The following is a 13,864-nucleotide window of genomic DNA, read 5'->3' as shown; positions in this document are numbered from 1 at the left end:
TCCTCTTCATTCCTCTGGACTCCATCTGTCCAGTGCTACAGTTCATACTTTGGCCTGTTCTGGAAGAAGTAATAGCGAGTATTACTACATCTCCAAGGGGATCCAATGACGCAATGTGTTTCCCCAAATGCAGATGTTGCCTATTAGTTTTGCGAGCATCAAGCTTTTTTTTTTTTTTTGTGTTGGGGGGAAGTGTTTTGTAAAATTTTTTGCTCCCAGTCTTCTTTGCAGGGGGAATCTGTCTGAAGCAAAAAAAGCTTTTCTCAGTTATATATCCTTATTCCTTCTCAAAATCTTCTGAAGACCTTTTTTCTCAGTTAAACTTGTTGATAGAGCAAATTGAATTTTCCGACTGTAGAAAACTGACTTCCCTACTATTCCATTCTACTCTCTGAGTTTTTTCTAGACAAACCATCCCTAATTCCTACTACTTATATTTGTCCTCTTAATCAGGAGGGCTCCCTGATGAGGGTGCCCTCAGGGGATTCTGACTTTCATACAGCAGTGGTTCAAATCCATCATTTGAATCTGCATAGCAACAAGTTAACCACGTATGCCAACTTGTTACATGAGGTACAACCCATCTTTATGCACAAAAGTATCTTAAAAGTAATCGTTGTAGCTGCCCTCTGGAAAAAAAAAAAAAAAAGTAATAATAATAAAATAATAGCCAGATGGAAAATGTGGGATTTGGAAGCATTTTGATTTGGTATTTCTGGAGTGTGATGAAAAACTACTGTGCTTCAGCTGATTAATTATTTCAAAAAGTGATTCATACCAGGTATATGATGCATTATATAAGAAAGAACAAAATATAGTAAGGATCTTATTTAAAAACATTGGAGCTTAGTTTCTGAGTTTTCCATTTTTCTTTTATTGAGAGTCACTAGCACTTCACAGCAGGTTTCAAAAAATTGTTCCATGTGAAAATAGATCCTCCCATACATTTTCTATTTCTCCTTTTTATTGTAAAGGACATTTACATCAAAATAGTAGATTTGTTTCTTAAAAGTTCCTGTTCTCTCACCATTCCCTCCCACTTAGAGTCATCCTAATCCTTACAATAGATTGACATGGAAATGTTTGTAATGTCACAATGGAAGAATTATGACTGCAAGCAGCAGGTTCTTGAAGTGGAAAGATTCTGTTTCCGTACAAGTAGTACTGCAAATAAAGAGCAGTGGAGAAGTAGTAACCTAAATAAAATAGTATTTAAAATGGACATTTATTTGACTTTGATATTTATTTGGTATTTATTTGATGAAAATAAGGTCAGCAAGAACATGAGAACAACCATTGATCCATCTGGTGTATTATGTTGTCTTCATCAGCAGCCACTGATGGAGGAAAAAGTGTAAGTTCAGGCATTAAGTCCTTAACCCCTGCCCTGCCAGAATACTTGCTCAGCATTTAGGGATAGGAAATAAAGAAAATTCTTGAGTCAGAGGTTATGTCTTTGTATTCAAAAGTCCTTTTTTCTTTCATACAGTTGCATGATCTCTATCGTAATCTGGCCATACATCACTGGAAAGTAATTTTCTGTTTGTAGTATTATGGATGTTTTATAATTAGTTAAACTATTCTCTTCAATTTGGTGTTTTATTGGGTTTTGGAACTTTTTTCCACGTAGCACATGGCAGTGTACTGTATCATAAGAAACAGTCATTATTACAATCCCAAAATATATATCACACCTCAGAATAAAGCATTAAACACTTCTAGTTTTCAGCTCCTAGTATTTATTATTAGTAGTACTGCTATTAGAATTATTTACTGATAGTGTATGAAGTACACATTTTCTTTGAACTAGCTTATGAAATGGCTTGATAGAATGTATCTTTTATTCTACAATCTTCTTACTGAAATTGATGAGATCAAAAGATTAGTGTACATAATTTCTTGGAGAATGAATAGGAAAGATTAATACAGTTTACTTCTTTAAATTATCAGATGCTCTCTATTGATCAAAAATAAAACCAATACAGATATAACAACAGAAAAGGAAATTAAAAAAATTCACAGCGCCACATGTAATTATAAGTGCCTCTTCTGAATTCAATTGTTCAGTTAATTTTCATGCACTATTCCATAGTCTCTATTCTATTTCTTTTGTCATGTAGAATTGGTTGCTGCATAATCCCCAACCCTATTTTCCACATTTCATAAAGAATATTAAATTTTTATAACTATCAGCCACCAATAAATCTGCAAATGTTCCCTCACAGGCAGTCCCAGCTTTCTAAGCCTTTAGGCTGCAGAAGGACCATCTTTTCATTTTAAGGAGTTCGCCAATATGCACATGATAGGCATTGAGAGGTTTTTCTCTTTGCACTTTAATTACATAAACTATAGAGCAACACTTCAGTACTCTGTGTGATGAATTCTGAAGTCCATAAATTCTGGTATCAGTTGTGAACCTCCTTTTATATATTATTCACTTTTAGTTATTCCAGTTGCATTTATTCATTCATATGTACAGGCATGTAATATGATACAAAAGAAAACAAATGGCTGAATGTCAGCCATCTCAAGAGAAGATTTATGCTCTAAATAAGCTAGCTTTTCATAAAATTGTCACATTTCTGCTCAACAGCTTGCAGAAGCTTGTTCGTACTCAGAAGACCTACACTAAGTGCCCACCACCCGTTTCTGGGCTGAAGTGTAGACCGCTGCCCTAATCACAGAGCCTGATGCAGATAATGGTGGGAGATTTCAAAGATAAGCTGAATTTGCCCATTTAAGGTTTTTTCCCCTGTTTCCATCTGCCTCTCTATCTGTGTTAGGAAGAGTCTTGCCTTTATCTTGCCACGTATGTCCAGTAGAAAACATGATCCATATTAATGGATCCAACTAGGTTCCTAACCTATTGAAGGTTACCATGGCTGAAGATCCTCTATAGTAAGTAGTTTTAAATCCACTGTAATCTCATGCTTTATCAGCATTTGGAGGAGAGAGAAAGGTTTTGCCCAGCTGGAGTCCTCTTGTTCTTTTTTCTCTGAGCTGTTCTGTATTCTGTTACCATCCAGTACCTGCATCTCTTGGCTTCTGGTGCTGGCCGGGTAAGATGGTGGAAACTCTCTGTTCAGGTGTGTACACCGAGTTCTCAGGTTCTCTCTTCTCTCTGCTCAACATTTTGTTCTCACATAAACGTACAAAGGAGGCAAAAGGCATAAATCCAGTGAGAGTTTCCAACTCCCTGTGCCTATAGAAGTGCTGGGAATTGTCTACACACTTGATGAAGCAAAAGCTTTCTGGACAAAAGCCATTAGACCACTTCAGGAAAGAATATTGCTACTGTTATTCTGTTGCAAGCTACTGACTATTAACCACAGCAGAAATTCTGCCTTTTCCTTTCCACTTGTATAAACCAAGGGTGCAGAAACCACAACAGAAAAATTAAAAGAGAACAACTCCGTAGTCGGGCATCAGTATCATCTGAACAACAGGCATAGGCATAGTCTTTTCCTGTGGTAAAAAGCATTTTCCCCCCAATGGGAAAGAGTGATTACTGTGAGAGCTGCAGAGGTCTGTGGACTCACGAAAGGTGATATGCTGGTCCTGAAAAAAATACAGCAGATTATTGCATATCCGTTGCTCAGCCCTTCACTGAAGGGTTCTAATCCCTTGTCCTCTTCTCCCTGAGGTACCTTCCTTACCCAAGGCTGAGGCTCCTGCCTGCCTGATCTCAACAGCAGTGGATTGATAAGGTCACCAGGTTAAAGCACAAGACTCAAGCCGGTGCTTAATATACAGTGTCGATTTATACAGTCATTCGTTTTCTTTTCTGCTCCCTTAATTAGTATTTAAATATTCCAAGTGAAGTGGAATAGGTCGAAGAGGAGCCATTAATGACCTGAATCCAGAATACTCTATAGCCTATTTATTGGAGTGTTCATCTGGGGAGTGGAACAGACAAGTCAAAATCTACCAGCTCTTTCATTTAGAGCAGACTGCGCTGAGGCTTCTCACATCCCAGCTGAATTGCCCTAGCAACAATATTATTATTTTAAAAGGAACAACTTCTCTTTTTTAATAGCGTGACTAGCCCTCTGCTTTTAATATACTCAGCCTTAAAAAGGCATTTCACGTTAAATATTTTACTTGACTTTTTTTTTTTTTTTTTTTGCTGCTATTGGCAGAATAAGGACTGCAATATGTAAAATAACTGTGAAATAACAGAAATACAGAAAATTACTTTTTTACATTTTCATGAGTCTGAATGAAGTAGGGGTATGTTTTGTTTTGTTTTGTTTCTGAGGTAGTGGGGTAGCTGCTGAATTGTAAAATCAAGTGCCCACCCTTAACTATGGACTCCTATGCATTTTATGCCTTAAGGAGAGCTCAGCTCACAAATATAAAGAGTATTTTATCTATGCTTCCAGGTCTGCAAACTCACCCTGGACTCTCGAAGTCACACAGTGTTCTCCTCAAAGTTGTCACCAATTGTCAAGGTTTATTTATACTTATGAGACTCTATGGGTCTTCAGATTGTATCCTAAGTGACAACTCTGAAACCAGAGGAATAGTAGAAGTCTCAGAGTTTGAGCTACTTGGAATTTAGTAAATCAATCTGTTGACGTAAAGTTGACATTTGTGACCTGATGGGGCAGTTCTGTGAGCGTGAGAAATTGTGATGTGGAGTCAGAGGTATATATCCCTACAGTAATCTTTTTATAGAAATGTATATATAACTCTTTAAAGTTCCCATCCTCATTGAAAATCAATAGCAATCACAACCCAAAGTGCCAGGAGGCTCTAGCAGGCGTGTGGTTGTGGATTCAAATTGGGTGGCTGAAATTGTAACAGCCTTCAGCTGCACCCTCCACTGCTGTGACAGATGTTGCCTCCCCCAAAGGAGGGACAACTGATCTGCTCATGAATCTCCTGATCCACTGCAGTGTTCACCTGAGGATACTAAAGTAAACTGACTTGGGTTCTGGTTGACTGTAATACAGACAGTGAAATTTGTCCTGGGAGAGAAAATATATACTATATGGGCGGCAAGAATGTCTGGAGAAGTTCAGGAAACTGATTTCAATACGTTGCTGAAGGATCCCTGTCAATTTTACACATGAAAAATGATAGGCTCCATCAGGTGATTTCAAAGCACCAAAAATGCCTGTCTTTTTTATTCCCCCACTGAGCAGCTGACATCTCACTGACCTCTTGGGCAGGAGCTTTGCTAACTCTGGCATTTTTCTGAGAAAAAAGAGAATTGCTGCTGGCTGAATTGATGGAAACATTGTCCAAGTGTAGGTCCCTGTTGTAGGTCTAGCTGTTCAAATTGGATCACTGTAGGTTTGAGGAGGAGGTTAACACTGGTAGGAGATGGACAAAAATGCACATAACAACTGGGAACTGCAAAGCAGGGACCAGGCACAGAAAAGCATCAGGACAGCACCATGGATACTGCAATAACAGAGTGGTTGTAGCAGGGAGAGCAATCATCTTGGTGTTATTGTCTCTTCTTTTTGAAGTCAGGAAATTACAGTGGTATCAATATACAATCCTCCCCACATGAGATAATGTAACAGCAAACAGTCTTCCTCAGGAGTCCTCAAATAAACTCCTCCGGACAATTTTATTTATATCAGTAGCTAGGGACATAAACATCTAATTTCTGTTTTCAGTGGTTTAGGGCATCCTCTCTGGGTTTCTCCAGGCAGTTCAGAAGTTACATTCCTGTAGATGCTGCCTGCCAGTCCTGTGAGGATGTCTCTGATAGCATAAAACTGATAGCAACACTGGAGACCTTTCTTAGGCACCTGAATCATATTGCCAGCATTGGGAACCTCGAGCAGTTTAGCAACATTTTTCGTTGCTTGACTTCCAGGCAAATTTGCATCAATAGCTGTTCACTCCCATTTCATTGAATGTAATGATGGTGATTTTATTGTGTGACATCTTGAGTTTTTAAGGGGAATTCTGACTTGGCTGCATCAGGAGCCAAAAGCATGCAATAGATAACCTTCTAGCACACTTGAGCTTTGTCTCTGCAGCATTGCTCAGATTGATGAGTTGTGGGAAACTATTTTCTTCAGCAAGGAAGGCACATAGTCTGAATTTGAAAAGTTAGGTATACTAAATAGGAACTATTTTTTACAAATTTGAAAAGTTAGGTATACTAAATAGGAAGGAACTATTTTTTACGTAGCATTAGACCTAGAGGAATGATCCTTTGAATGGCAATTATGTGTATATGTCTATACCTATATACGCACAAAGAGTTTTAATTGCTTGCATTATAACGGTGCAAATATCTGCCATTAGTATGTCCTCTGAGGTATGCTGTGATACTAATCAGATTTGTCAAGATGTGGCAGTACTTTCTATTCTCTCTCACACATCATAAACTCTGACTGATATCCTCAAGGGAAAAGAATGCATAATGTGTCATTTATGATCTGTTGCATGCACAAATCACTTGTATTTTGTATGCAGTAGGATAACAAAATGCTATTGATTCTGAATTTGACTTTAGGAAACGGATCTTTATTGCTCGTTGTCACTTGGTAGATTTTCCCTCCTGCTGTGAAACGTTTGATTCAAAATTTATGTTTGGAGAAATGGAAGCAGTGATGGTTTTATAATATATAAAGAAAAGCATAAATTCTATCTTAGTAGATAGACATTATTCATAGCCAGAATAAACATTCTATAAACAAGACTAAATTTCAAGTAAGTAACAAAAAACATGTAATATGCCAATCTTGTTCTGCTTGTACAACCTTGCTGTTTAGCAGAACAGCTTTCTGGGGCTTGAAGCCAGGCACTGATCGGTGTCAGGATGCTTGTGCAGAAGCAAACTTAAAAGGCAGAGCTCAGGGAAGTACACACAAATGCAGTGCACTACGTGATGAACAAAAGAAATGTAGAACAATTCAGGGTGTAAATTTGAACACTTTATGGGTATGAAAGATTAAGAGACAGGGAACCTCTGATACCAGAATTGTCCTTCCTTGTTCTTCATCTGAGATACATGAAGGTTATTTCAGCATCACTTTACAGTATTGTTCTCACTTTCTACAGAAAAAGAAACAAAATAAATATTCATTGCATGAGGATTGGAAGACTTATAATTTTTTTTTTTTTTTTTTTTTTTAGGGATAAATATATGTACACATGGGTAATGTCAAGGATCTAATTATTCATTTATTTCTTTAACAATATCAATGTAGTGATTTTCAAATAGAGGCCACATACATGTTATGATAGCAAATATCTGAAAGTCTTCAACAGCCTTATACCTTAGCTCTACTGATAAGTTTCCGATGGCATATTTGCAATTTTCTTTCTGAACAGTTAACTAAATCTGTTTATCTTTGTATAGAATCCCTCTGTCACTTTCCTTACCACCATCATCCTAGAAAATTGTCACCTTTATAGGTTGTATCAGCTGTGACAGAACGTAGGTGATCTCAGAGTGAAAAGGAAAGGTATGAGCAAACCAGGCATTACCAGATTCCTTAAAATTTCAAATGTCTGTGGGCAAGGGTCCCTGAAATCACTAATGTTAATTTATGACTGGGTATCATCAACCAGCCCAGGAACATATATTTTAATATTTTAACAGTAACTTACAAGCAGATATTGTAAAATAAGCTAAGTGGAGGTACCGTGCTCTTCTACTGTTGTTGACTGCGGAGTTATGAATATTTTTACTATTATTATTGTATATTCTGAAAACAAATACCAACCAAGATTGTTTAGATTATCATTTTATTTTGTGAGGAAGGCTAATATGAGAATTTTCAAATGTTGTCAGGTTTCAGTTACCATAGTTTTGGTTTGTGTCTTGAATTAACATGTCTCCATGGAACTCCAGGAAGAAGCAGCTTAAGCCACTACTGTTAACTGTCCATTAAACAGTTTATGTGTGTCAGCTGTTTACTTAGCTAACATACGTACTCACCTTCCTACCACCTTTCTAGTACCAAAGCTGTTCTTTCTGGAATTAAGTCTATTCTGGCACTGTAACTCTTATTTCTTAGGAGATTATTCCATTAAATAAAAAATGCCACAAACAAAGATATTTAAAAATCAGCTACAAGCCTCTTTGCAATTTATAAGGATATGAAACATGAAATTATTTTCTGTTACATGAAATGGAGTATATACATTCCTGCTGTCATTGATGTGTATCCTTGACAGCAAAAATCCAGCCAAACCTTGAGTGACATAGACACATTAGCTCCATTGAAGTCAATGGAAGTACACTTAATCACATCACCTGAGAATCTGGCCTACAGCCTGTAACAGGACACTTCTTTGGAGAGCAATAATATGTTATACTTTCATTAATCACTCTTCTAGGTTTGTAGCTATTCACGGCAGACTAAAAAATGTCATATTATAATTAAAAAGGCCAGTTGTGGCTATTTCATCATGTTTACTCCCAAATCAAGTTTACTAAAAGTGGCCCCTGCTCAGGAAAAACTCCTTCCAGAAAGCAAAAGAACCTGTAGAAATATCTACATTTATTTTCAATACTCTGAGTACGGAAGTATTTCAAAACAATGTTAATATTCTTGATTTTTAGGCTCCAAGTTTAACATTCTATTTCCTCTGCTTTGACTATTTGTCTAGGACGTATGTCTACAACCACGACAATAATAGATGGTAAGAACGGATCCATCCCCTCATCATCCATGAAAGTGGGCAAGAAATCAGTTACAGAAGACCTCGTGACAACATTCAGCTCACCAGCAGCATGGCTTCTTGTTGTTGCTTTGATTGTTACCTGGTCAGCAGTAGCTATTGTAATGTTTGACTTGGTGGATTACAAAAATTTGGCAGGTAAGATTCAGCATATTCTGTTTGATGTCTTGTATATTAAAATTTAAAAATTTATTAAGGAGTGTGTATTATGTAAATTTGCATGTCTCTCACCCTCTTGGAGCCAGCACAGTGTCTCTGCTGAGTTTACTAAGAGAGGAGATATTGTGAAAAATGTCAGAACGTATTAGTTTACACTTTATACATCTTTATAATTTAAATCTCTCCATTTTGCAGCCCATCCTCATCCTAGAAAATGTGAATGTTGACAGTATTATAAGAATGTGTGGTGAGATTTCTGTTTTTCAGTTTCCATATGAAATTATTTCGAGAAAAGTGAAATTAATTATTAATTCACATTTTCTGAAATGCATTTAAAAATCTTTCATAGTTGCCTTGAGTCTTCTGACATTTGCTTACAGAGTTCAATGACAAGAAAGACAACTTCTAAACATGTTAATGCTAAATTAATCTTCAAAAGCCATAAGCACAAGACTAGATTCTTAACATCAGCTAAGTCACACCCTTGTCTTCAATAATGCAGAAATTCTAGCCTAGTTTAAGACTTTGCAAACTGATTAAACAAGATCAAGTTTGGGGGTAAATATTTGTTACTGAGGGCAAAGATAAAAATGAAGTGTGTGGTACAAGGGCTGCGGTTGTGGTTCAGGAATGGGAAGAAATAAATGAGGAACAAAAATTGCCTCATTGCTACTTGATTTTTATGCTTTGCATGTGGCAATGATATACAATGGAAACTAGAATAAATTACCTCTGTTTGTAAAGGGTGCCTAACGTTCAGCAAGCCACTTCAGCAGCAAAACTTTTGTGATGAAACCAACTGTAATGATCGGGAAACATCTAAGTGAAGCAGAAAACAAATGATTAGGGTCCTTTTCTTTCTTAAATAAGAACTCTAGATCTAAACGTATCCCATCTGTCACAATAATTAACTAGGAATTTAAATTCAGACTTCAGCCTTTTAATTCAAAACAAATTGAGTTGATGGTTCAAAGTTAATTTCCTGGACTTTATTAGTTTACTGATAAATCCATAGTTTTTTGTTCTGCTATGTATCAATATTGACCTCAAGATTTACTTAAAAAGCTTTTGAGACAGAGACAGAGCTTGAGAGAAACTGACCAATTCTGGATCGATGGATGACATAGAAGCTTGAAATGTGGAGAAAATATCACATAAATATCTCCTAATTTTTTTGCTTCTCATTTGTCTTTGCTTTCAGAAGGAATTCACTTGAGTCACAGCAAAATATAGAGTTCCTTTTGAGTGATCCTCCCAAAACAGACATCAGATTTTAGTTTGTACACAACACATTTAATGGTACAACATAGATGTAAAGCAACATGCAGAAAGCACACTCTGCTTTTAATTTTCCATATTTAGTATCAATGAACCAGTGAATCAATCAGGTTCTTAATATGTTTTCAATTAGCAGGAGGGACCAGAGCATAACTCAAGCAAAACTTTTAAACTAACTGGTTCCTGACCTGTTTCAGGAGCTCACACGTGCTCAATATACTAGTCAGGGTAATGTTAAGCAGTGAGAATCCATATTCGTATTGGGGACTGAAGGAAACTTTCTAAGCAGACAGAAATCTGGTGTTCATGTTGAGCTTAAATCCCAAAGGTGTTGATGGAAACCAACGTTTTCAGACCAGGCTGTAGAAATAAGAAAATGTAAAATTTAATCCTCAGGATGAGTTCATACTTAGTGGAGATTTCAGAGAGATGATACTTTAGTATTTAGAGTTCATGAGTTCATTTCTTTTCCTTCCCAAAGTTATTTCTGTTCCTAAGTGATTAATTAAGCCAGCATTTAAATCGGGTCTCAGTGGTGAAATATTAAGAGAAGGAACTGCTGTGCTCCTTCAGACCAGGAATTATTAGGCTGTTTTCTGTGTTTGCATAATGTAACAATGACTACATAGCTCTTATCGTGACCCCTGGGTTTCAGCTTCTGAGTTCCTGCTCAGTATGATTTTTCCAGGTGAAACCCACTGATTTATAAAAATTTCCTGGAAATAGCTGAAGATTTCACATAGGACCAGCTAGTTGATATTACTGATACTGGAATGATTTTCACTCTTTGACAGTTTGGCCCTTTGCCTCCAGTAGAGATAATGCCATCTTTACATACAGAAAGTAGAATTTGGAGCATATTTTTAAGTGACTCCTTAATCTAAAATCTAGTGATATTTCTCCTGGGTTTGACACTGCTCTTCGAACAAGCAGAACAGCATTAAAAAAATGAATAATTATTTTCAGGACTGCAAGTTTAGTTTTGCAAGCATGATTAAAGTCAATTTCCTAGTTTTTAAGTGTAAATTTAAGAAGCCAAGGAAATTGTATTCAGCTGTATATTTTTTTAACCTATAAAACACAGAATAATCAGTGTATTTTTTCCTTAAATAACACCTTCATAACTCAGTGCTTTCAATTTCTTTCCCATTTCTTTACCTGAAGTTCCATGGAGTTCAAGTTTAGAAAGTATGCACAGCATATGAATGAGGCAAGCTGAGAGAGCAGAACTCGGTTAGTCCAGAGAAGAACAAACTGAGGACTGACCTAAGAGCAGCTTGCAGCTTTTTGAAGGGCAGCTACAAAGATGACAGAGGACAAACAGTTATCAAGATGAAGACCTTGTTGTATCTGGCAATATAATAAGGGAAATATGGCCAGAAATTGCTGCCTAAGTGGTTCATGTTGAACACTGGTGGTGGGGAAAAAGCTTTCCAGGAGGGCAGTGGGGCAGTGAAACAGGTTGCCTAGAGGGACTGCAGATTCTCCGTCCTTGGTAGTGTTCAAGACTTGGCTAGGTGGCCATGGCTGACCAGCTCCAGTGTTGGCAACAGTCCTTTACTGAGAGGAATTGCACTAGATGAACTTTAGAGATGCCTACTGATCAACATCAGCATGCTTGCAAGATTTCATTGAAGTGCCTGCTAGATTCACATAAGGTATTTAGAAAACACCTAGCCTGGGATCTCAGTGGAGGCACAAAGATAACTGAGGGGCAGATTCTCCCATCCTCACATGTAGGGACTGGATCTGCAGACCTTTGTAGTCAGGATTTCACTCATTTGTTTATATAGTTAGTCCTGTTAGTTTTTGTGCAGGTCTTTCACAGTGATTTGTAGTGAGATGATTTAAAAGCATACTGTGCACATCTGCAGAGCCAGCCCTTGGCCAGATTTGGAGGAAGCAAGGACCTGGGCTGGAAGAGCTCTGGGACAGCTGGGTTAAGTGCCACACGCCTCCACACTGGGGCTGGCTCTGACCTACAGGCTCCCACCAGAGACTTCTACTGTGTTTCTGTGCCAGAAATGACCATCTCCATAGCTGAGCCACTAGTAGTGACTGTACTGCGCAGGGCTGACTGCAGCCAAAAACAGGAGAGGGCTGTGACAAAATAAATCAGGCTGGAAATTGCGTGGCTGAAGAATATACACAGGTTTGTTCCTCCTGATTACACTGCAGAGCTGCTAGCCTCTAAAGGAAGCGCAACGCCCTACGTTATGAGTTTGCATCCTGAGATTACACAGAGATCCATGGAGCTAAGTGGAAACACAACAGAATTGACCTCAGCAGACTAGGAAGTATTTTAGACTCAAGCATTGTTTTCTTATTTGAACAATTAACAGCTTTGCTGTCATCATTTTAAAGGCAAATAATCAAAAAAATACATATACTATTAGTATTTTATCTTATATATTCTTTTAATTTATCAGTATAAACTTCACATTGCCTCTATGATTACAGAGTGCCAACACAAAGATTTTGCTTCTTTTTTACTGTGGTTTCGTGTTATTTTAGAAGTAACCTATCAAGTTCAGGGATTTTGACAATTTATACAAGATGAAATTGGTCCCATTAGTAAACTATATGAAAATGAAGTGTTTGATTTTTTTTATTACCAAAATAGATGCAGTAAACTGCATTTGGGTGGGCCCTCTCTGCTCACTGTCTGAAAAGGAGCCTTTAGAACTGAGAGAGGCTGAGGGAGGGTAATGCTTAGGTTTTAGGTAGCCTGAGTTAGATGACATGAACTCAAGCTCCATTCACAGAAAGATTTATGATATATTATGATATTGTAAATTCTATAGCACTACTACTCCTCCTACTCTGTAGTATTTAGGAGATGCTGGTTATGATAGAAAATATTTCAGGAAGACCCTGTGTTATGGGGTGTGCTTATAAAGCTCTGCCTTGCATATTTTTAAGTGACTCCTTAATCTAAAATCTAGTGATATTTCTCCTGGGTTTGACACTGCTCTTCGAACAAGCAGAACAGCATTAAAAAAATGAATAATTATTTTCAGGACTGCAAGTTTAGTTTTGCAAGCATGATTAAAGTCAATTTCCTAGTTTTTAAGTGTAAATTTAAGAAGCCAAGGAAATTGTATTCAGCTGTATATTTTTTTAACCTATAAAACACAGAATAATCAGTGTATTTTTTCCTTAAATAACACCTTCATAACTCAGTGCTTTCAATTTCTTTCCCATTTCTTTACCTGAAGTTCCATGGAGTTCAAGTTTAGAAAGTATGCACAGCATATGAATGAGGCAAGCTGAGAGAGCAGAACTCGGTTAGTCCAGAGAAGAACAAACTGAGGACTGACCTAAGAGCAGCTTGCAGCTTTTTGAAGGGCAGCTACAAAGATGACAGAGGACAAACAGTTATCAAGATGAAGACCTTGTTGTATCTGGCAATATAATAAGGGAAATATGGCCAGAAATTGCTGCCTAAGTGGTTCATGTTGAACACTGGTGGTGGGGAAAAAGCTTTCCAGGAGGGCAGTGGGGCAGTGAAACAGGTTGCCTAGAGGGACTGCAGATTCTCCGTCCTTGGTAGTGTTCAAGACTTGGCTAGGTGGCCATGGCTGACCAGGTCCAGTGTTGGCAACAGTCCTTTACTGAGAGGAATTGCACTAGATGAACTTTAGAGATGCCTACTGATCAACATCAGCATGCTTGCAAGATTTCATTGAAGTGCCTGCTAGATTCACATAAGGTGTTTAGAAAACACCTAGCCTGGGATCTCAGTGGAGGCACAAAGATAACTGAGGGG

General features: G+C 37.5%; 1 protein-coding gene across 5 annotated transcripts in view; it reads left to right on the top strand.

The window, feature by feature from the left end:
• Positions 1-13,864, top strand: part of TRDN (triadin) — a 92,948-nt gene that overhangs the window by 38,710 nt on the left and 40,374 nt on the right. For all 5 annotated transcript variants that reach the window (XM_014966353.1, XM_014966351.1, XM_014966355.1 and 2 more), the window contains one exon: positions 8,587-8,796. In XM_014966353.1, coding sequence (XP_014821839.1) covers positions 8,587-8,796 — 210 coding nt within the window. The remainder of the gene's footprint in view (positions 1-8,586; positions 8,797-13,864) is intronic.

The sequence above is a fragment of the Calidris pugnax genome, unplaced genomic scaffold, assembly GCF_001431845.1.
Source record: "Calidris pugnax isolate Ruff unplaced genomic scaffold, ASM143184v1 scaffold31, whole genome shotgun sequence".
NCBI lineage: Eukaryota > Metazoa > Chordata > Aves > Charadriiformes > Scolopacidae > Calidris > Calidris pugnax.
This window is presented reverse-complemented; position numbering and strand designations above follow the sequence as displayed.